This window comes from Ammospiza nelsoni, chromosome 9 (assembly GCF_027579445.1).
Source record: "Ammospiza nelsoni isolate bAmmNel1 chromosome 9, bAmmNel1.pri, whole genome shotgun sequence".
Lineage (NCBI taxonomy): Eukaryota > Metazoa > Chordata > Aves > Passeriformes > Passerellidae > Ammospiza > Ammospiza nelsoni.
In genome coordinates this window covers 15,394,363-15,417,761 of record NC_080641.1, presented here as the reverse complement: position 1 = coordinate 15,417,761, position 23,399 = coordinate 15,394,363, and the positions used below count along the sequence as shown (strand labels likewise).

The 23,399-nt window shown below is 37.4% G+C and overlaps 1 protein-coding gene across 2 annotated transcripts; it reads left to right on the top strand.

Moving 5' to 3' along the window:
• Nucleotides 1-261: 261 nt before the first annotated feature.
• Nucleotides 262-23,187, top strand: KIF14 (kinesin family member 14). 2 transcript variants are annotated; one of them, XM_059478227.1, is made up of 30 exons: nucleotides 262-297; nucleotides 2,024-3,201; nucleotides 3,553-3,807; nucleotides 5,196-5,283; nucleotides 5,788-5,886; nucleotides 6,853-6,905; nucleotides 7,261-7,291; nucleotides 7,648-7,755; nucleotides 8,900-9,016; nucleotides 9,615-9,733; nucleotides 10,037-10,209; nucleotides 10,551-10,698; nucleotides 10,794-10,857; nucleotides 11,064-11,248; nucleotides 11,958-12,060; nucleotides 12,275-12,435; nucleotides 13,209-13,356; nucleotides 13,979-14,131; nucleotides 14,698-14,824; nucleotides 15,439-15,532; nucleotides 16,028-16,166; nucleotides 16,539-16,642; nucleotides 17,110-17,204; nucleotides 17,906-18,127; nucleotides 18,271-18,455; nucleotides 19,042-19,200; nucleotides 19,740-19,859; nucleotides 20,724-20,798; nucleotides 21,478-21,616; nucleotides 21,743-23,187. In XM_059478227.1, the coding sequence occupies exons 2-30, from the start codon at nucleotides 2,111-2,113 to the stop codon at nucleotides 21,913-21,915; spliced, it is 4,728 nt and encodes a 1,575-aa protein (XP_059334210.1). In that variant the 5' UTR covers nucleotides 262-297; nucleotides 2,024-2,110; the 3' UTR covers nucleotides 21,916-23,187. The 2 variants fall into 2 exon arrangements, with proteins under 2 accessions (XP_059334210.1, XP_059334209.1); XM_059478226.1 differs by having other exon boundaries at nucleotides 21,733-23,187.
• Nucleotides 23,188-23,399: the final 212 nt, after the last annotated feature.

The window sequence follows — 23,399 nt, the reverse complement described above, 5'->3', positions numbered from 1 at the left end:
CCGCGCCCCGGCCCTCACACCCGGCCCGCCGGGGCTGTGCTCGGCCACCGCTCCGCGCCCCGGCCCTCACACCCGGCCCGCCGGGGCTGTGCTCGGTCACCGCTCCGCGCCCCGGCCCTCACACCCGGCCCGCCGGGGCGCCCTCTGGCGGCGCAGCCGCTGCCGGGGGCCGGGCCTGGGCGGAGCCTGGCGCAGCCAATCAAGCGCGCCCGGCACGTTCAAACGGGGCGGGGGCGGCGCCGCGGCCCGAGCGGAGTTGGGCGCTGCGGGGCGGCGGTTGAGGAGGGGCGCGCTCAGGTGAGGGACGGACCGACCCACCCACCCACCCACCCACCCTTCCGCGTCCCGGCGGGGCTTCCCCTCCGCGGGCCGTGCTCTGGGCAGCCGCGGGGCTGTGGGTCGTGGGGGGCGGCGACGCGTCCGGAGGTGCAGCTGCCGCCACCTCCGCGCCCTCTCCCTGAGGGCGGGCCCGTGGCCGTGCGGCGTCTGCCGGGGCTCGGCCAGGGAGGGAGGGACGGAGGGGAGCTTTGCTGAGGGGTAACAGAGCTGCCGGTTGCTCCAGCTTTGAGCGCTTGCGTTTCCTATCTAGTTAGTGGTTGTAATTCTTTAAAAGAGGGGAATGAGCATATTTCTCATTCTGAGTTCAGTTCTCAAGAACTGAACCTCATTCATTATTGTAGAACGAAGTAGGCTTTAATGGGGAGTTTCACTTTTCTCCAGAAAGACTTTGTTATTATTCATAAGGCACAGCTGTGGCGAGAGGAGGGGAGAACTTACAAGATTTATGTTAAAGGATGGTCTTTCCAGAAAACACACCATTCATAGCTTACATCCGTGTTTCTCTATTTACTGACTGCTAGAGGGAACCACAAAGCTTGTATTTTACTAGTCACGTAACATACTTTCCTGTCTGAAACTGGACTGAGCAATAAATACACTGCTCTGAAACGTTGACATTGTCCTCAAAAGTTGTGAGCTATGAAAACTGTACAGTCATGACATGTGTAAGTGGATGTAATTGCATAAATTCTGACAGTACTCTGAAAGCTACTACTTAAAGTGTAACATTAAAGGAAACTTCTGTTGGAGCAGTGGCTAAATGATTTCTTCTACATCACTTGCTCTCATCTCGCTTGCCTTTTTTTTTTTCCTGACCATCTACTGCTGTTGTTAATGACACTGCAGCTTTTAATGGATCAAAGGTAGGTGACTTCTTGTTGGCTTGTAACTATGCATTAAATGCAGTTGACAAGTCTGCAGTGTGTATTAATATCAAACCTGATGCAACCCAATAACTATGATGCAGATGCAACAGGGAGAACATGCTTTCCTATACAGATTATATATATAGAGCTTTGAAAAGATTTACATGTAGAAAGGACGGGGAGTATACTTTACAGTTTTCTTTTATCCCCTAGGCCAGGTATCTTTTGTTTTGCTATTTGTACCAGAGTGAACTAAAATAACGTCCAAAGTTACTACTAATAGTCATCTTTATTTCCTGTTCCGATACTGGGTTATATATTGCATATCAAAATCCTGGTAAAAATCTTCCTTCCATGTTTACAGACTTCCTATTCAATGTTAATTTTGTTGTTCTGCTGGAGTCTGTTAGCTATGAAATACAAAGAGTGTAAATAGATGTGAGTGAATGGAGACATGATCTGGCATGTCCTCAGTTTGGAAATCATGGTAGATCATTTGGAAGAAATATCCATGGTCATCTTTTTGCTAAATAGTTAGATTGTTCTTTTTACCAACTGGTGCTCTTTCTGATGCTTGGTTTGCTTACTGAAACAAATCATAGAAGTTAATAAATCAAGTCAAATAGCCTTTTGTTGGAAGCAGTCATTCAGATATAAAAGAATTATTTTTTTTAAATACCAGAGGTAAAACAGGATACTAGTTGTTCTTAATGTTTGGGAACATGTACTGCAGTGTGTCTAAGGAGCTCCCCATGCAGCAAACCATCACTTACACTGCACATCAACATCATAAAAATTTATTTGCTTTGTCTCCCTAGATTCCTCATGAAGCAACAACTAGAAATAATCCTTTAGGAAAGTGCTGTACTTTTCAACATTTGGGTTTTAATTAGCTGGAAGAGAAGATGCCTATTTACACAGTTCCTGCCAGGAGCCCTGCTGGGCCAAGATGCACAGCCACCTTGCAGAAACCTTCCTCACACAGTACCCTGGCCAGCAGTAAAGCATCTGGGCAGCAGCTGAGGTCACAGGCACTGGGAGAAAAGGATGGGCTGCCTTCATGTCCTCAGAGGAAGACTGAGGAAGTAAATAGGACCTATGTGATTTCAGCTTGTGCAAAAGTGACTGATGTGTCAACTTCTTTTAAACTGGAGGGCAGATTAACACTCCAGAGGAGAACTGGAGCAAGCAAAAAATCAGTGTCTGGTAGTGACACAGCACAGAGTACAGAGGAGCTCCAAACAGAGAAAAGACTGACTCTGCGCAGGCGTGTGAGGACTGGCTCCACAGAGAGGAGTAAAATTAATCAGAATATTGTGCCTAGAAAAGGAAATGATGACTTTGATGCACAAGGAAATGACAAGATTGCACTTCCACAAAATATTAAGGGTACAGATGGTGTTAAACCAAACCTAAAGTTAACTGAGGGTCAGTCAAGTACCAAGTTGCAGCACAACCTGAACAGCAAGGATGCCTTTGGTTTAGTTGGTGGTGTCTGTGAAAATGCTATCAACACGTGTTTAAAAGATAAGACAAGCACTGCTGACATAAAGTTTCAAGATGAAGCTCCTAAATCAGAACGGTTCATTACCTCAAAATATGCTAATAGTCTGTCAGGAGAGCAGCTGAATGAAAAAGGCAATATAAATAAGCTGGCTGGAAAGCAAAAGGTACAGCACTTGATAAAACACATCAGCTTGGAAAGACCAAGGACACCAGCAAAGGTTTTAACAGAAAGATTTGCACTTACACCAAAGAGCAGCACTTCTCAAGACCAACCATCTCTCAAGCCGGCCTCAAATGAACAAAAACCTCATCTGCAAGTTTTAGCCAAGAAATTCCCCAATGTCTCCAGCTCTCTTCCTGTGAGCACCAGTTCAGAAACAAAAGGGAACCCAGAAGGTTTAGCTGAGAGCAGCAGTGCCGGGGCAGATGTTTTCAAGGTGAAAAACAGCAAAGTGATTGTAGCTGTGCGGGTGCGGCCCTTCAGTAACAGGTTTGTGTGCTGGGCTTATTTCTGGTGCTGTGTGTTGAGTTCTACTTTGTTCTTGTTGAGTTATTTCATCATTGATCCAAGAAGGATATAATACATACCTGGTAATTACCTGATACTTCATGTAACACTAAGATTTTATTGAGAAACTGAATTGATTTTATTGGTGTTTGGGTCTGTTTTTTACATATTCATTAACAAAAGTGTTTTGAACCTTAATACTCTGTATGTTTATTTGATGGATGTTTTTAGCAATGATCATTGATTTTTAAATTTTCCATTAGACAGTGAAATCACTAACTTAAAGCATACAGCTTATATATTTTTTTTTATTTTCCCACTTTTTCCATTCAGAGAGAAAACTGAAGACTCATTCCCTGTGGTCTCCATGAGTGGTTCAGAGACAATTGTACAAAATCCATCCACAAACCAAGTTTACAGTTTCAGTTATGACTTCTCCTTCTGGTCTTTTGATAAGAGTCATCCTAATTTTGCAAGCCAAGCTATGATTTATGAAACTCTGGCACTGCCACTCCTTGAAAGAGCTTTTGAGGGATACAATGCTTGTCTTTTTGCTTATGGGCAGACTGGCTCTGGAAAATCATACACGTAAGTTGCTAATAATAATTGTTAAAATTCTGCCAATTGTTATGCAGTGTTAAGTCATGAAAGAGATGGAATGGAATAGAATTCAGAGTGAATGAATTGTGTCAAAATGTTATTGTGTATTTTAAAAATAATTATATCAGTATTTATAGCAATTAAACAAAAGTTAACTTTAGAATATTTTTGTGTATGTGACCCTGACTTCTTTCTATTTTTAATGGAGAAAATAAAAACTTTTCTGAGATTTTAGGGAAAAAACCCCTTTATTAATGCAGAGAGCTTGTCAGACTCTCCCAGTGGTGTTTTTCACCAGTGTTTGTTATTTTGTGCATGAAGTGGCATAGTAAAGTATAGCAAGTTTTTTGGAAAAGACATTTAAGAGATCATTATAATTAGGGTCCTTATGCTTCAGAACTTTAAATAAATCCAGATGTTTGTGGCGCTGCTTATTTGAAATCAAATCTTTGCACAAAATAATCCCAGATAAGTAACATTTTTAGGGTTTATAGCCAATTGTGTATACCTTATTTATATTTTTGAAATAGAATGCCTAGTGAGCTGTTTGGTTTCCAAACATGCATCTATTAAAATTAGTTTGAGTTTTATAATTCCTATCAGGTGCTATCGATTTTTTATAAAGGTAGTTGAGGACCAGAAATGTTTTTGTTCAATTTACAATAAATATAGAACTTAGACAGAAGTAAGTTCCCTCTCAAGTGGGTGAACTTTGATTTTAAGTCGATGAACTCAGTTTTTACTTATACTGCTGTTTTTACCTTGGTCTAAAAGAAAGATAAACTCAGGGTTGCAGCTGTTATCCTGTTTGTAGGTTTGTTGTGTTGTATTTGGATTTTTTTCTTTTACTTAAACAATAACTTACCTTTGTGTTTTGAACAAGACTGAAATTAGTATTGGGGTCCTCTGGTCGAGTTTACCCAACAGATTTGTGCTGTGCAGCACTGTGTGTCTCCAGACTGCAGGGGATTAGTGCAGTGCACTGGTGTGCTGCTGTGGCAAAACTCAACAGCAGCAAACTGCACCAGAGCTGGAGACAGGCTTAAGTTGCACTGGAAGTGTGCAGAGAATATGAAATGGAGGCATGGTGAGATACTGGACATCTGTAGGTTTAGACTCTTCAGCTGCTGTAGAGTCTTAGTTTTACTTGGGTTTTCAAACTATTTCTCAATGGATGAAATAGAAAATACCTCTGGATATCACCTTGTCCCACTCCAGACTTAGACAAGCACCAATTTAGATCAGGTTAATTTCTGTTGCTTGTTGTTGTATAACTTAGATGTGAGTGGCATGGCAACTGTAGAGCTGTACAGTTAATGTTAAAACTGTCTATGGAGAGTCACAAAACTAAACCAGCAGGATTTTTGTGACTGCAGGATGATGGGATTTGATGAAGACCGAGGAATAATTCCAAGACTTTGTGAAGATCTTTTCAATCAAATAGCACAAATGGACAAGGAACAGGTGATATGCTTGTGCCATTGGACTGTGGGGAAAGTGATATTTAGTGCTGATCCCTTTATTAGTGTTCATATTCTTCTGCTGATTCAAATCTTATTTGTGTTGATAGCTCTGATTCATGGTGTTCCCTAAACAGTTAAAATCAACATTGTTTTGCTTCCTTAATGGCAGTAATGTGAGGAAGAAATATGGGCATGATATTTTTGTTGTCACTAGACAAGGATTCTTTCCTCTGTATTGCATGTCTTACATTTTAAGATATATGTAAGGAAAGGCAAAAACAAAATCCCAGTGGGCTCCATACTTTCAGTGAAGGCTGTAAAATAGAGCTCAAAAATATGAATTTATTGTTAAACATCATGTATCAAAGCAAAATGCACTGTAATAGTATTCCACTTCTAGTATTCCAGCTCAGTATTCTAGCTGAAACAAAAATAACTACCCTCACTTTCATTTTTTGAGTGGTTGTTTGTGTCTGTAATGACTGACTATCTTTAATTTTATTAGGTTTTGTATCATCTTGAAATGAGCTTCTTTGAAGTATACAATGAGAAAATTCATGATTTGCTTGTCTTTAAAGCTGAAAATGGACAGAAGAAACAACAAGTAAGTTGCTCACAGAATCAAGTTATCTGCATAACCTTTAAGGAGTGACAATTATTCTGAAACAAAAATGCACTAATGACAAGTGATCATTGTCTTTAATCTACGTACATTAGTTGTGAACTATGGGATTCAAGTAAAAAAACAAATAAAAATATCAAAATATCACCAGATGACTTAAAGCAAAAAGCTTGTCACTGGACAAATGCTGAGCAATGCTGAAATACAAACAAAATGATTCAGTAGAATCCATCAAAAAAGTTAAAATCTCCCCTTATATACAAAATGAAGATGATCTTATAAGCCTTTATAAAAAGCCTCCTAGGATATATCTAAATCTCCAGCTTATAATAACAATCTTCTGTACAATATAACTTGAGTTATAATCTTGTAATTTAGATGGAGGTTTTTTTTTAACCTGGTTGTCTCTTAAGGAGCTGAAGGAGGGGGAAAGAAACAAGACTGGACTGATTAACTAGTTAAGTATCACTAGTTAAACCAGTTTAGCTAGTGTTTAGTGGTTGTGTATTAAAATATGTAGAACTGTAAATTAAAGAAATTTGTCTTAAGTAGTGTATGTAAGGAAGGAATTATTATGTCTGATTTATCAAAAAAAAGTACTTTCTGTGCTTTGACATTGAGCACTATCCTGGCCACTTGTGTGTAAATTAAATATTAGTTTATAATAGATGAAACAGATGGTATGCAAAAGTTGATATGCAACATCCACCTTGCTGTTGAAGTAAGTCCTTTAGCCTAAGCTTAGATGGACTTCTTATAAAGAAATGAAGACTACTGTCTTGTCTAAAGCAGAAGTGCTTTCACTCTGAGTTTTGTTGGTGATTTTGGGGTTAGCTACTTAGAATCATAATAGATTTATGTTGTAGAATCTTTTATTAAGATATTCCTGAGTACTAGATCGAACTAATGCACTCCTAATAATTTTTATTTTGAAATTATTCTCATCAGCTTCGTGTAAGAGAACATCCAGTGTTAGGACCATATGTGGAAGGCCTGACAGTGTAAGTCTGAACTTATTTGTTAACTGTTTGTTATCTGTACTTATTTTAACAGATGTATGGTGTAATCCTGAAAAAGGATATCTTGAGGGCTCTATGAAAGCTTGTGTACTCACCAGTAAATTAAGCAAGATCCTAGTGTTATGTAGTATTAGAGAAATGCATACCCATGAATAGCTTGATATATTTTCTTAATTGCCTTAGTGAAATCTAAAAGTGTAGAAGTCCCAAGACAACTGCAGCTTTCATTATGTATTTGTATTTTGTTTGTAACTGGGAAAATGGTTCAGAACTCAGGCAGGGAAACCTATAGAAAGAAAACTGAACCCAAACTTTTAAATTTTTCCCCCCGCTCTAGGAACGTTGTCCGTTCTTACTCTGATATTCAGGTAAGAGTTTTTTGGTTACTAAAATGGAATACAAATATTTTTGCCTTCTCCTTTTCTGCTTACTGCTGAAAAATAAATTCCATGGATGGAAAGAAAATGTTTAACAGACTGTCCAGTAGTCTATGATATTTCAGCTGATTTTGTGAAAAAGTGATGTAAACTAGTCCTGTATAATGGAGCTGAATAGATTTGTACAGTCAAGTATCACTGTTCACATTGTTATTTCTAAAATTTAGCTTTTAAGTCTTCTCTTATAGTCATAATTTGTCTTAATAAATGTATTTGCAAAATTTTAATCTTCAGTTAACCATCCAAAGTAGGGTTTGGTTTCATGTCCTGATTTTTCTCTTTTACAGAGTTGGCTTGAACTAGGTAATAAGCAGAGAGCAACAGCTGCTACAGTAATGAATGACAAGAGCTCTAGATCTCATTCTGTCTTCACCCTTGTCATGACACAAACCAAGGTATTCTGGGGGTTTTGTGTATCTGTTCAAATCTGGTAGTAGAAAGTTCTTTTGTGTGTACAGCCTACAAAATTGTGAGAATATACTTGAAGATCTTTGAGTTAAAGCACAGGACATTTTAACGTGGCTTTCTACAGCACAGAACTTGTTTTATTTTACATGCTTTGAGTAGATTCTGATGCTTTTGTGCTAAGTATATTTATAGCAGCAGTATAAATATGTCTAGGCTGACAGATCTAGGAGTAGTTCCAAGCTTCTCAGTGTGAGTTTTGAGATGTAACAGGAATCCTAATTGAGGCTAGATTGAATTTCACACTGCTGCCAACACATCTTAGCTTCTAAGAAGGTTGGTCTGTGTGAGGTATGTGGCTGTGCTGAGTTCCTGCAGGCAACAAACTGGGGCACTGGTAGGAGATGCAATTTCTGCTCAGTTTCAACACACTTCACTAAATAAATGTTTTCTTGCTTCAGGATGCTTCTTCCCCAAGTGTCTCCAGGATATAGGGACTACAACTGCTCATCTGATTTACACATGCTTAAAAGACAAAACCTGACTTAGTGACATGAGCCTGAAGACAGAAATGGAATAGGTAGAGCTCCTCAGGAGTTTACAGACTGTCAGTTTTCTCCATCGACAAATGACTTGTTGGCTGGGGCATTCTGGTCTTGATTGGTTTAATATTTTGTCCCAGTTTCCTGAATTTTCTCCTTTCTTCATGCCCTTGCCAGTCTCACCACTATTATTGATTTTTCTCTATCTCAGCTGTTCCTGAGTTTTTCCACTGACTCGTTAACTCATCTTCATTGGTCTAAGTCAGTAACAGCTTACTGATTTGCATGTTTATTGGATAACTGCAATTGGATTGACTGCAATTATCATGCACACTTCAGAGCCAAACCCCTGGTTTGGTAATCTGTTGGGTTTGCAGTTTATGCTTGTGCAGTTATTCAGCCCCAGCTAACTGATACTATGGTTATAAATCTGAGCTTAATCTCCTTCAAGGGATATACACAAGAGTATCCTGTCAAAAATTAAATGGCAGCATGAATTTTTATGTATTTAATTTGAACAGCTTGTCTGATTTCTGCTCCTCCTCAGGGTTTTTATTTTGGTTTGAATGCCAGCTTCTCCCTTTCTTTCCAGGTAGAATTTGTGAATGAAGAACAGTGTGATCGCAGGCTCACCAGTTACATAAATCTCATTGATCTAGCTGGCAGTGAATGCTGTACAAAGGCTCAGACCACTGGAGAAAGGCTGAAGGTAAATCAAGAGTGAAAATCTGTGGAAAAGGCTTGATTTGGAAGAACATGCTTAAACTCCAAAGCATGCTCAGCAGGACTTCTGAGCAGGAACTGTAGCTATAAAAGGATGCATATAGCCCTTATGCTTGCCAGTATTACATCACATTTTGCCAGTGAGAGTGGGTGGCCTGAAGAAGCTCTTGAACTGTGCAATGTGGCAGATCTTGCTTAGAACACCTCTCCTCATGTTATGTAGGTCTAATGATCCTGCAGAAGGAGGGAGGGGGAACTATTTATATGACTTTGGAAATCATGAAACCAATATCACATGGAGTTGATGCTTGCCCCTTCTTAGATTTTTCTAGTAAGAGACTTTATTTCAAGCTGCCTTTGTAAGTTTGATGACTCTTAACACTACTTGTTTTTAAGGGCAGGGTCTTTGTTCTTTCAAAATGAAGATGCTCTTCCATCTTATTGTTTTTTAATAACTGGGGACATTTAACGTGGTACAGCTGTAGCATATGTTGAACAAACATAATTAATCAACAATATAGTTGTTAACATCACACATGAAACTGCAACTGTATCATAAATATTTGTATTTTTGCTTTGTGTAGGAAGGTGTGAGTATCAATAAATCACTATTGACCCTTGGAAGGGTTATTTCTGCCCTGTCCAAACAGTCTGAAAATGGAAAGAAAACTTTCATTCCTTACCGGGAATCTGTCCTTACCTGGTACGTACATTCTATAGCGATTAAGGCTCTCTCAGGTTGTGGTTTTCTCATCTATTCATGATGCATCTCTTCCCATCCTTTCTCTCCCTCTTTCTCTTATGACCTGTGGAGGGCAGAATTTGCCTGTTGCATCAGATAAAGACCAAACAGAAGCTTGGTTTGTGTTTTAAGCAGCTAACAGTCCCTCCAAATAAGTAGCAAAACCCTGGGTATTTTGTATTTAATCTGTTCCGATTGGGAAGTTTTGAATTTTCTGTCAGTGTGAGGGCCAGGGATTGACTGGTATTGTCCTGTCCAATGAAGGCTGCTAAAGGAGAGTCTTGGTGGCAATTCCCAAACAACCATGATAGCCACAGTGAGCCCAGCTGCCAGCAGCACGGAGGAGACGCTCAGCACCCTTCGCTATGCCAAACAGGCTTGTTCAATTATCAACATTGCTAAAGTAAATGAAGATGTCAATGTCAAACTAATCAGAGGTGAGCCTGACCTTTCAGCAGTCTTTCAGGGTTGTCATTTGCATGTGTGTTTAGCTTATTTCTTATAAGAGTTGTTACTGCTAATATTCTGTTGTGTTGACTGATCTCTTGTCAACTAGACTAATACAGCTTTGGATGTCTTCCTTTTAATATTATTGTTCTTTGTGAGCTTTTTTATTTTCCAAAATGCAAGTGAGATCTTAGGCTACACTTGAGAACCAGAAATAGAGAAAGATGTTTTCTTTTAAAATAAATAACAGGATTTATTTTGTACTGTTGTACTGAAGTGTATTTTGCCTTTATTTTTTACATGTACTGTATGTCTGGTTTGTCTCATGTAGAATTAAAAGCTGAAATTGAAAAACTGAGGGCAGCTCAGAAAAATGCTCTGAACACTGATCGTGAAAAATACCGGCGTTATTTGCAGGAAATAACATCTCTGAGGGTAGAATTACACCAACAGGAGAGAAACATGGCAGAAATGCAAAGGTCAGGCACTCATTAATGTCTTAATTTAAAATGAAAATGGTAAAATTTGTATGCTGTAATTTTCTCTTAATATGTTATTTTTTCCATATATTAAGGGCCTGGAAAGAAAAACTTGAACAAGCAGAAAAAAGGAAATTGGAAGACATAAAAGAATTACAGGTACTTTTTTTTCTATAGGACATAAAGCAGAAAATATAACCTCAGCAACCTTGCGGAAGAATGAGAACAGCGTAAGATTTGGTTTCCCTAATACTCACCTTGCAACAGATTGCTGTGACTTGTTTGAAAAATTTAATGTAGATATTCGTTGCTTTATGAATGCATAAAGTAAATTGTTTTTTAATGCAGAGCTCTTTTTTATCTAGAAAGCTGGAATTGCATTCAAAATGGACAATTATTTACCAAACCTTGTCAATCTCAATGAAGATCCTCAGCTTTCTGAGGTGCTGTTATATATGATCAAAGAAGGAGAAACTACAGTTGGAAGGTGTACACCAAATTCAAAACATGACATCCAGCTTTCTGGAGTGCTGATTGCTGATGACCATTGGTTTGTAGTGTTGTTTTTATATTTTAAATTTCTTCTTACCCTTCCCTTTCTTTTGGAGTCACTCTTCCTTCTGGCAGTAACAAAATATAGTCTTCTAGCCAAGACAGTACTATGTAGGGATATGTTTTGTACTGCTCAAGGATTAAGGCAGCTACCCTCTGTTCCCTCTAGAAATCTGTGAACTGATGTAGTTTAGTTTCTTTGTTTATTGCATTCATGTAGCAAAGGTTTCTTCTGCAGCATTTCTATAGAATCAGACCTGATCAAATGATGCTGTGTGATAGATAAATGTTACATTAAGTTCAGTGGAAAAGTGAAATGCCTTGACAGTTTTAATTTAATAAAAAACAGCAGCTTGGCTGTTCTGGAGAAATATTGCTCAAAGTGCATTCCCTGCAACTGGTCCCCCAAAAAATGCTGTAAGAAATGTAACTAATCAGTTACTAAAAACATGCAAGTCACATTATCAAAGAAATTCTCAGATGGCAGGGTATTGCAGTAAGTTTCTAGCAGTGGATTCCTAGATATAAATATAGGTTCTCTACCAAAATATAGGTTGTCATTCAGTAGTTGTGTTGTACCTAAGTAGTATGAAGACAATACACACCTAGGAAAACAATAGCATCTAAAGCTTGAATTTTAGTCTATTAAGAAGCATCACTTGCAATTATCATGAGCTACTAATACTGCAAATGTTTCTTGTTTTCAGTGTTATTAAAAATACTGTTGGCAAAGTAAGTATTATTCCACTTAGAGAAGCCAAGACATATGTAAATGGGAAATGCATTTTGGACCCAACAATTCTGCATCATGTAAGTAATTGATCTGGTAATAGTAATTTGTGCATGTGTGGGTTTCTTTGCTTTGTTAATATCCCAGCTTCAGACTGCAGGTTTTCTGAGAATGCTTTGTAACCATAAATATTTGTCTTTTCTCTTTGATTTCTAGCTTCACCTGCATGTTTTAAGAACTGAAAATTTGCTTATAAATCTGAAAGTTTCAGCAGAATTTTTTTTCTCCCAATAGGGTGATCGAGTGATTCTTGGGGGAGACCATTATTTCAGGTTTAATCATCCAGCAGAGGTTCAGAAAGTTAAAACACCTTCTTGTGGGACTTTGTCTTTGCATGATGGTCCAAAAGATTTTGAATTTGCAAAGAATGAGCTACTGATTGCACAGCGAACACAGTAAGTATTGATTCTTCTTGTTCTGAAAATAAATTCAGTTGTTAATTCAACTGTGCAATTAGTTTTAGAAGTAACTGAAGATTATTTCACAAGGGGGGAAGTAGCAACTCCATTTGTAATGGAAGTCACAGACTTGCCTGGAATGATGTACACCTCTAAGGTTCAATCACCACAAGCTAACCCAGATACCAACAATCTAGACCACTATTAGAGAAACCCTGAGCTCCAGGGGTCCTCAGAGTACTGTTTATCTCTTTAATTATGTTTCTCTCCAAGCATGTGATGAGTCTGAAAATGACTTTTGATGTTTTAAAGAGATGGAAAATCTGATAAGTAAATGCCTTAGGAAAATGAGAAGAACCCAAAGTAATAGCCTTAGGTCTTCTATGATGGAGAATTTGAGAGACAGTGAAATGTTATTTGTACTTACTTCATTATGGGGTGTTATTAAACCAGAGGACTCATTGATTTAAAATTTAATTTTGTGTCTGAATGTGATTTAGTGAATTTCCGTCACAGTCTTTAAATTTGTGAAAATGATGTAATAAAATAAATGTGGAAATTGAGTGGATTTGAAATTCTGGAATGTCTTGAATGTCTTTCATATTTACTTTGGAAGTGTCTACATTTTGTCCATGAATTTGAAACCATGTAAAGTATGTAAGTTTTTTGTTAAAAAAAAATTAAACCCTTATGAGAGAAAAAAAAGATTATAATCTGTATGCATCTTATAAGAGACAAACAGCAGCAATCTAAATGTATGACACTTGTAGGCTTGAATCAGAAATTGAAGAGGCACGACTCAAAGCCAAGGAAGAAATGATGCAAAGCGTCCAGATAGCAAAAGAGATGGTTCAGCAAGAACTGACCTCACAAAAAGAAGCGTATGAGAGCAAAATAAAATCCCTGGAAGCAGAGGTGGTAAGTTGTCATTGCATCATTACATGAAATATATCAATCATGTAAACCAGAAACTGTAGCATGTGGTATCTGTTTTTTCAGTGCTTGCTTGGCCTTGCTTTGTGTGGCTTTGGTTCTCTTTTGCATATTTTAGCAGCATGTTAGAGAATGCAAAACCTCATTCTTGAAAAAAAGTCAGCCTTAGTAACAGAAGAAGTTGTAAAGTTGTTATCCTCTTCAGAGTTACTCCAGGAATTGTAACTTGTAAGCAAAGAAAAATACCTACAGAATCTACCTTTATTGTATGAGGCTTTTAATTCACTATACTGGGTTGATTAATACAGTTTTGTCTTTCCAAGCTTGCACGCTGCTTTGTAATTGTTTTTTTTCAGTGCAGTTGCAACATGCATAAGTTGACATAAAATTTGGTATATTGTGGTAAAAAAATAATGATGTATCTCATATCTTACATAGTCTATAGAAGACCTAAAGTGATGCTTGTGAACTGGGATAAAACCATTGCTGACCTTGGGCTGTGTAGGTCAGAGGCTGAACATTTAAAATGTATGGAATATCTGCCTGAAGGATGGGTCAGAAATTCTGTAGGAGTATTCCTCCTTTTACTTTTCCTTTTTGATATTAGAGAGAAGAATCTCGTAAGAAGCAAATCCAAGAACTGAATAACCAAAAAGCCACAACCAAAATACAGGAGCTGGAGAAGGCAAAGAAAAGCCTTGAGCTAGAACTCCACTTCAATAAGAAGCGTTTAGAAATGGAGACCTTAGCTACCAAGCAGGTGATTGAAAAAAAAACCTTTTAAGGCAATAAACTCTGGTTTGGTTGGGGCACTTTTTAAAATTATTTTTTTGAAAATCAATTATTGTAAAGGAAATGATTTTATGCAGAAGAACTGATGTTTTGTTTGCAACCTGAGTATGCTAATGTATTAATGTTGGGGATTAGCTAATGCTGACCTCATTTCTTAAATAATGTGGATGGTTTTGTTCCTGCACCAAAATTTAGCAACTGTTGCCTTTGCCAAAAGTTATTACTCCAGGCATTAATGTAAGTAATGTCTGAGTCTTGGCTGGTGTTTATATATATCTGACTGCTGCAACAAGTACAACCTTTTAAAAAAGCTGTTCCTCTTTAATTCCAGGGTTTTTTTTGAGCATGGCAATGTGTAAGCAAACCCAGAGAACTGTCAGTTTGAAAATGAATTATTTTATATTAGCATAGCAGATGTCCAGTATAAAATTCATTTTGTGAGTCTTTAAAATGCCAGGAACAGAAAATTTAGCTTCAACAAACAGTATTAAGAGTTGAGATTTTTTTTTTTTACTACTGCCCATTTTCCCCCAGGCTCTAGAAGACCACACTATTCATCATGCAAAGATAGTGGAAGCTCTGGAAGCTGAGAAGCAGAAGATTGCTGAGGAAATTCATGCCCTTCAGAAGAACCATGGCAGTGGGAATAAATCAGTGATGGGTATGTAATGCATGGTGCTACAAAGGCAATGCTGGCTTCTCTTTTCTCAGTGGGCATGGGTGATGGGTATTGATACAGGAACCTTTTCTGTTCCACTGATACTTCTCCAGTGATCCTGACCAAGAACAGCCTTCTGGTTGCTGCAATCCTTTCTATTCATCAGCTGTATGTATGGACTGCTTTAAAAGCTCTGTTTAATCCCACTCAGGGTGGTTAGGGGAACATACCTGTAGTCTGTATTTATTCCAGTTACTTAAAAGTTGTTTCCTGTCTGTCTCCACTGGTCAGGCATTAATTCATTGGGGAAACTGAGTAACAGAATTAATTTTCTTCAGTTTCTTATCTTGGATTAATAATAATAATAATAATATAGTGTCTAGTCTTATGCCTCTATTTCTGAAATACCCTTTACCCAACCATTTAAAAGAGTTATCTTGCCTGGAAGGGTAATGTTTTCCCAGTGTGTTGAGAATTCTTGGAACTATTGTTCCAAGAAAATTACTTTTTTGCTTTTGGATTGTGGTTTCTTTTCTGCCTTTTAGTTTTTAAACCCCAAAGTTGTTGCATCACATTGTTTGGTTCAGAAAATCAGTATGTTCTATATTCTTTATTAGTTCCACTGAACTGGAAGTCTCTGAAGCTGTCTGTGATGATTAAAGAGGCTAATGCCATTAGCACTGCACTAGGGAAAAACACCGTTTTCTGCAGGTCAGTATCTGAGTTACTTAATTATAATGTGTATATGTAATAGTTGTGTAATATTTATGTATATATTTGGGGATGGATTCAGGATGTGCAGTGAGCTGTTGGTGTTTCTTTTAACAGTCTTGTGCAATTGAACATGATAAATTTCTTTTCCAAACTATTGTTAGTTAGGTGTGTAGCTGAGCCTTGGTATTTTGAAATGGGAATGTCCAATTTGATCAAAACTTTAAAGGTATGCTATAGACAATTGACTTTGAATTTAGTGTGCTTTGGAGGTGAATCTTTTGATGCCCATGTCCACCTTACTTTGGTTCACTTATTAAAGTGGTCCTAAAGCACAGTAACTGAGATGCATGATGTCTGAAGAAATTTTTGTGTGTGGGTCACGTTTTTAGTTTCTGTATAATCCTACCTACCGGTATCTTATTTATTTTTGTAATATTAATTTTTGTCTTGATTTTTGTCTTCTTTTTTTTTTTAACTTTCTCCAATTCTTAGGCATGACAAAATAGATGACAAAACAGGAACAATGTCTTCTATTCAGGTGCAGGTTCGTAACATCAAACTGGGAATAACAACTTTTTGGAGCCTAGAGAAATTTGAATGCAAACTAGCAGCAATGAAAGAACTCTATGAGGTCAGTAACAATTGAAGAAGAACCACTAGTAATCAGTAATATTTTGTCAAAGATAAGGTTTTGATAATGCATACAGGAGGAAAATCTTGGTGATTTTTTTGGGTTGTATATTTTAAACAGCAAGATACATGACTACTTCTCACTAAAAACATGCAGATGCATTTGTCTATTAAACAAAAAGAATACAATAAAAACAAATTACTTAATTTGGGTCATTTTGAGTAGAGTAAGAAGCAGTAAAGCAAGGACTGCTTTGTTCTATTTATGTTCTATTTATGTTCTTTTTATCCATATGTTATGTTCTATTTATCCATATGTTGACTACTTTGTCGCTTTTTCTGTTTAACTCCTGTGTTTCCTTTATTTTTTCAGAGTAATGATAGAAATAAAGCTGTTGTTGATGTGTTTTATGATCCTGCTGATGAGTGGGAACCTGACCTTTCAGACAGCTCCATTTCCTCGCTTTCCAGAAGAAGGTAAAAGTAATTTGTAGCTACTCTGCTATGCTTAAAACAAAGCAAAAAATTGTGTAGCTATCTAAATATATCTTGTATAGATATATTGTGTATATATAAATATACTTCTGTTCCTCTGTCTTACTTTCATCTGGTGAGTCTTCTCTTGTATTCACTCATTCTCTTGGATTTCCTCCATGGACAAATAAAAGGAGCAAAAGTTGCATGTAGAGCTTTCCAAAGCATCAGTGCAGAGTGAAATGTGTAGTTTTTAATGTTTCCTTCCCACTTGTATACTGTCAAAGCAGTGTTTTTAAGGAGTAAATTGCATATGGTCTGGGACCTTGCATTTGACGTTTTAGCCTTATAACAGTATTTATAACTGACTCACACATTTGTGCAATCTGTAGCTCATCATGGAAATGCTTGATGAGGAGAAATGCTTTTCTTTTCAAGGTTTTTCATGTTCTTTTGTCATCCTTTCCTAGAAGTAGAAGCTTCATGAAGAACAAGAGAATTTCTGGATGTTTGTCTGAGATAAAATTGCAATCTATTCAAAATAAACAGACTTCCTATGTATCAGGTACTTTCTAAATAGCAGAACACATTTCATTTCATACTCAGAATTTGAACCTACCACATGCATAAATCGTGGATGCTCCTGATGGTTGTTTGAAAATTATGGGTTGGAAAGCAAAATAAAAAATATCCTGTTTATGATACCTTCAAATATGTAATGTCAAGCTGTTCACAGTAGGGGTCTCTGTATTTTTCATAATCCTTTTTTAGGGCAAAACCTTCCTGACCAGCACTTTATAGGCCTAATTTAAGAAATTTATCTAAAACATTACTTTGCTTAACTGTGTGGGTTAATTGGAGAAAGAGGCTGAATCCTGAAACAGTAATATAGAGACTTCATTTGCTTGAGTTGTTATTAATTCAATTGCTAAGGTTTCCCCAAGCTTTTGGCCAGGTTTTACAACCTTTGTTTTCCTGAAGTATAAGATGCTTTAGTCTTCCAAATATTTGAATGCATTCAGTTATTTTAGGTTGGTTGGATTTTATTTTTTTATTTCTCTGTAGCTTTGATTGTTGAAACAAATGTATTCATGCTAAGGAATTTCACTATGGAATTTCTCTTTGTACTAACAGAACTTATAAGCTGTTAGAACATTTTACACATGAGTAAGTCAATGTCTTTAGAAAAGTCATTAAAAAGACACATGGACTGCAAACTCCTATGAAGAGTTTCATGCATTTATTTTTTGCTTTTAACTTGTACAGGTTCATTGAACAAGTCCAGCATGTGCTCAAGCATTTCTGAATTGTTTCTTCCTGGAATTTGCAAGGAATCTCTAAGTTCAGCTTTAGATTTGCTGGAACAGAATCATGAAGGAGGAAAAAGCATAGCAGATAGTCTCCTTACTAATTTGTTAATAATTTTTTCTGGAGCATCTGCCATTTCCAAAGCCTATGAACAGCAAGATGAAGAATGTCAGGAAAACTGTAAGTCTCATTTTCATAGTGGTTTAAACATTTCTAATGACTTGTCTTTCAGATGCACAAGCATTTATGTGTTTGTCAGTCACAAGAATTAATGTTCCTCTGTTCATTTGCAGGAATTCAATTTTCATTTCTTTCTCTTGTAGTTTTCTCTTTTGATCGTGCTGCTCAGTCCTACAGCATCAGAATTGTCTCTGCTTTTGACCAGATTGTGGTTATAAGTAAACTCTGGCTTAATAATGTCCAAAAGTGTCCTGGATCTAGAAAAGTTGATGAAGAAATGAAACAGGAAATAAAGAACTTGGGAGGTTATTTACAGTTGCTGTTGCAGGTAAAGCATATTAAAGAATTCATCTGTGTATAGAAAACTTCTCTGCATTAATGTAGTATTTATTATAGACTTACTAAAAGCACTTACATGTCCAGTGTGTGCAATTACAAAAAAATGCACCTAAGGAAGATAAATAGCCAAGGCTGCATTTTTTTCTGGCTAAGCTTGTAGTTCCATGTGCTAGTGTAGAGTAATGCAGATTTCCTGTGCCCAGGCCCTGACAAAAGCTTTGGTTCTTACTGATAAAATGGTAAAATGAAACATGCAATAACAGCAAATGATAGTTTAGGCTATGAAGTGCTGCTGTTTATAACCTCATAAACCAGTGGCCAGTGAATATTATTTTTGTGCACACTACCGCCTTATGAATCTATTCCTTTTAAACTATGTAGTATAATGGTATGGTTTCTCTGTGGTTGCAAGGCATGATTTTTTAGCTGTTCCAAATAAGTCATTGGAAATAGGCAGGTGTAAAGCTGCAAATGCCTGAGTACTGTGTGCTAGGAACTCTTGCTGTACAGAAGGTGTGTATTCTTTGACCAGAGGTGCTTTCTGGCATCAGTGAAAATGTGCCTTTGTTTCCCAGGGGTGTTATTCAGATATATCCTCGATGGTAACAGAAGCATGGAGCAAAGTGAACCAAACAGTGAAACAAACAATGAAGTACATAGGACACTTGGCAGTAGTCACAACAACTGATATTTCATTTCCTGAAGAGAACAACATTCCTGCCTCTAGTTTACAGGTGAAGAAATGTTTCTTAGAAATACTGATTATGAATAGTAATTCTAGTGTTGAGGTCACACTTACTATTGGTAACTGAACTCTGGAGCAAATTGTCCCATATAGCAACTTCATCAACCAAATTAAGTATATTTAGAGTTTATCTAATACTTCAAATTTAGGGTGAAAATGCATGTATTAATACCCTTGATTTTTTTTCCTTAAAAAACACATCCTTGGAATCTGTTTAAGTTAAACCTATGAAGAGAAATAAGAGTATGGTGCTTTTAGGAATGTACCTGCACTGAGATGATACATTGAGGTGATACAAGTCTATCTGTTTCACTACTTATATTTTAGTAATCTGTATCCAAGTACCACACTGAATATACAAAAATCTGACCTGAGCTCCTGTGGTCCAAGGAAGATGTGTCTGAATAGACTTGCACTGAATAATTTGCTCAAAACAAACTTATTTCTAGTCTACTGTAGAAAAATTGTTTTAATTCAAGACCACATTAGTTTCTTTAACCATTGCATTTGGAACCTTTGTTTTAAAAGGAATTTGTACTTGCCATTTATGATGGAGTAGGCTCAGGACTGGAGTGTCTCATTGATGCTGTACAGGAGAAAGCAAGAATAGTACAGAAAGAACTTGTGAAACAATGTCCACAAAGTGAGGTGAGATGAAATGAAGATTAAAAACTGCTACTATATCTTGGAGGCACTTGATCATGTTTTGTTTCTTGTGCTTGTATTTTAAGTCATGAGGATGATGCTGTAGGGAGTTACACAAAGTAGAGAATAAAGTATAAAGAGTAAGCACCATAGGTAAAAATATTTCTGCAGCTGTTTGAAAATTCCAGTAGGGAAGTTTGGGTACCCCTTGGAGCACACCACTTTCATAGTGGGTAAGCCCTTTTGACAGAGAGCCTGGCTGAATTCCAAGAAAATACTTGAGAAAGAGTGAAATCTTCTGAGTGATAAATTGTTCCTCTCAAGGACAGCAAAATTTTCTGCCTACTCAGGTTTACACTGTTGTCGTTCTTAATCCTACAGATAGTAGTGAAAAAATCCAATATACTTTATTTCAATGTCTTTTGCTTAACTCCCAAATGCTTTGGGTATCCAGCAAATGGAACTGAGCACTCTGCTTTCCAAATAATGCTGTTCACTTGCAGCTAATTCTGAAGTATCTGCTGTACATGCCTGTCTCTGGAGCAGCTACTGTAAGGATGGAAAGAAAATGCCAGAGCTACCCCTGCCACTTAGAATGACAGAGATACAAAGTTACAGGACAACCTTTCTGTAGTGAATATTTAAATATGTTCATTTGATCTTCCCCTAGGAAGGGGTTTAAAACCCTGCAGATGTAATTAATGTTTTCTACCAGGTAATGTTTTATTTGAAGAATTGCATGTTAAGTTGCAGAAAATTCTATTTCTTTGGGTATTTCTCTCTTTAGTATGTCAGTGTTTGGTCTTTTTCTTTTAATGTACCTTGACTTGAATGAAGTGTACAATATAATGAAAAGTTTCTTTGTAGATTCAAAATCGAATAAAGGATAACGTGGTGGCATTAGCCAGATTCCTTGAGAATAACATGTCTTACTGCAGAAAGGTAAGAGAAATCTTTCCCAAAATGTGTGCTTTGAGTCTGGTATTTAAATTTTAAGGATGCATTTATCTAAGAAGAGGACTGTATATATATATATATATATATATATATATATATATATATACATGCATGCATACTGTATATTTCTGATTGCATGCTAACACCTCCTGTCACAGCAGCATTCCTGTGACTGGAAAACTAACTTTCCTTGCTGCTGCATTTCCACTCAAAACTCACTTATTTTAATTTTACTTAAGATAAAGGATTTCTGGAGGTACTTGTATCTTCCTTTTTGTGCTGATCTTGAACAGGCTAACTACCTGTTGTGGTTTTTTTTAAGTTGAAAGATCAACTTTGCTGGTGTAATTTTATAACTACTGCCATAGTTTATTTCCATAGTTACTGGTATTTTGAATTAAAAGCCAGTATAGATGATTTAGCCTCTCAGAGCTAAGCAATTCCTGGATTTTCATGTCATTTGCTCTTTTCTTCTTTTCCTAACCCTGTCAACCATGTGCAGTTGTGCATTCTTTTCAGTGCTGTCTTATATGACATGACACTGATTTGATTTTGTGTTTCAGCATTGGCTTGATCTATGTGACTGAAACCATAATAGGCATGTTTAGTAGTTAATACACTGTGTTGTATTTGATTCTATTGAAATTGCTCTTTATTAATACAGAAGGAAACAGAATCTCAGCTGCCAGAAGAAGAGTCTCTATACCGAGAAATAAGGAAGAGCACTAAGATTGCAGTGAAGTATTTGGAATTGGAGCAGTGCCTGACTGAAGTCTGTCAAATTGTGTCTTCCATGTTCCAAGGTATTGGCTGAGTTACCACCTGTAACCTACAGGCTACAGGAGACTTGCAAAGGGAGAGGGCTCTTTGGTACCTGCAAAATGCTGCAGTTGATTCTTTTTGTTTCTATTTCTTATAGGTTTATACAGAAACACCAGCCCTCTCAGGAGCTTTGCAGAAAATATTTCTGTCATTGCTGGATATTTTAACAACTATTTCAGTTTATTTGCCTTGTCTTCTGCGAACAACCCTATCCAGAAAATGCACGTGCCTTTTACGAACCTGGATGAATTGGACTCCCTGGTTGATTCCCTTATTATGAATTTTGAACTTGAGCAAAGACAGCCATCACTGCAATCTCAAATTATTTGTAATGAAACTGCTGAGACTCGAGGAGGACAGGTTGAAACAGGTCAGGTTGAATTTGCTTGGAAACAGGATGGGATTCCAGAATGCACACAGACTCCAGAGCTTTCAGCTGGTAGGATAGAATGGGTATAAAATGTTATTATCAAGAAATTAAAGAGAACTCCTTCCTATTGCAACATATCAGAAAAAGCTACAATTTATTGCTAATATTATTAGTGAGTGAGTGGTGGGACAGTAAAATGCCATGTTTGTCTAAGTACCCTATATTTCACCAAAGAGAAAAAACATTCCTAAAGAGGCTGTCAAACTTCAAAATATTATTCCTTTTGTTTTAATTGAAGTCTATTACTACCTAATTTTATAAAAAATAATTTTATTTTTTTGAATTTTTGCTTCACCTCAGCTGCATTATAATCTAGTAATGCTACTGCAACTTGAAAGTGTCTTTTATGCCTTTTTTAAGCAGAGCAAAAACTTTGTATTTATTTATGTAGAGGAAAATACAAGTTAGTCAAACTACTTTACAGCCTTATTTGATGAACGTTTTTTAAAGTGGTTTTTAGTTCATTGAAGAAACTGCACTTAAAGTATAAATGATGCTGTTCAAAGTAATCTGAAGTAAGTTTATGTTGGGTTTGTTGCTGGTGAGTTATCTTTTGATTACTGAAATAATTTTCTCTACTATTCATATTGTAATAGAAGCATATCTGTTCCTACATATAAATGATCCCAGGTTGTAGAGAGCTTCCCAATTTCCTTGAGCTTGTAGTCATTGCTAAACAAGCCAACAGTGTTGAGAAATTCAGAAGGTAAAAGCTAAGGTTTTTTTCCTATACATCAATGCATCTGTTGTGGTTTATGCCCAGCTGGAAGCACCACAAAGCCACTTCCTTGCTCCCCCATCAGTGGGGGAGAATCAGAAGGGCAAAAGTGAGAAAATTCCTGGCTTGAAATATAAACAGTTTAATAGGGGAAGCAGAAGCCACACACACAAGCAAAGCAAAACAAGGAATTCATTCACTGCTTCCCATGGTCTTTGCCACGGGCTGCAGGGGAATCTCTGCTCCCATGCCTGGAGCATCTCCCCTACTTCAGCATGGGGTTGTGGGTCCTTCCCACAGACTGCAGTTCCTCATGAACTGCTCCAGTGTGGGTCCCTTCCATGGGGTGCAGTCCTTCAGGAGCAGCCTGCTCCAGTTTGGGTCCCCTCAGAGTTACAAGTCTTGCCAACAAACCTGTTCCACCATGGGCTCCTTTTTCCATGTGTCCACAGTCCCTGCTAGGAGCCTGTGGCATCATTGGCCTGCCCTGGCTTTCCCTCCATCAGGCCCACCTGTGCCAGTGTGGGCTCCTCCATGCCTGTGGATCTCTGCTTCCACATGGGTTCACCCACAGTTCCCAGTCTCTGACTTGTGTTCACTCTGGATTTCCAGCACG

Excerpts from the sequence above, each read along its gene's own strand:
- KIF14 (XM_059478226.1), top strand. The coding sequence starts at position 2,111 with ATGCCTATTTACACAGTTCCTGCCAGGAGCCCTGCTGGGCCAAGATGC. Across the intron at positions 5,284-5,787 it reads CACAAATGGACAAGGAACAG|GTTTTGTATCATCTTGAAAT; the intron begins GTGATATGCTTG and ends TAATTTTATTAG. Across the intron at positions 16,167-16,538 it reads CAATGAAAGAACTCTATGAG|AGTAATGATAGAAATAAAGC; the intron begins GTCAGTAACAAT and ends TTATTTTTTCAG.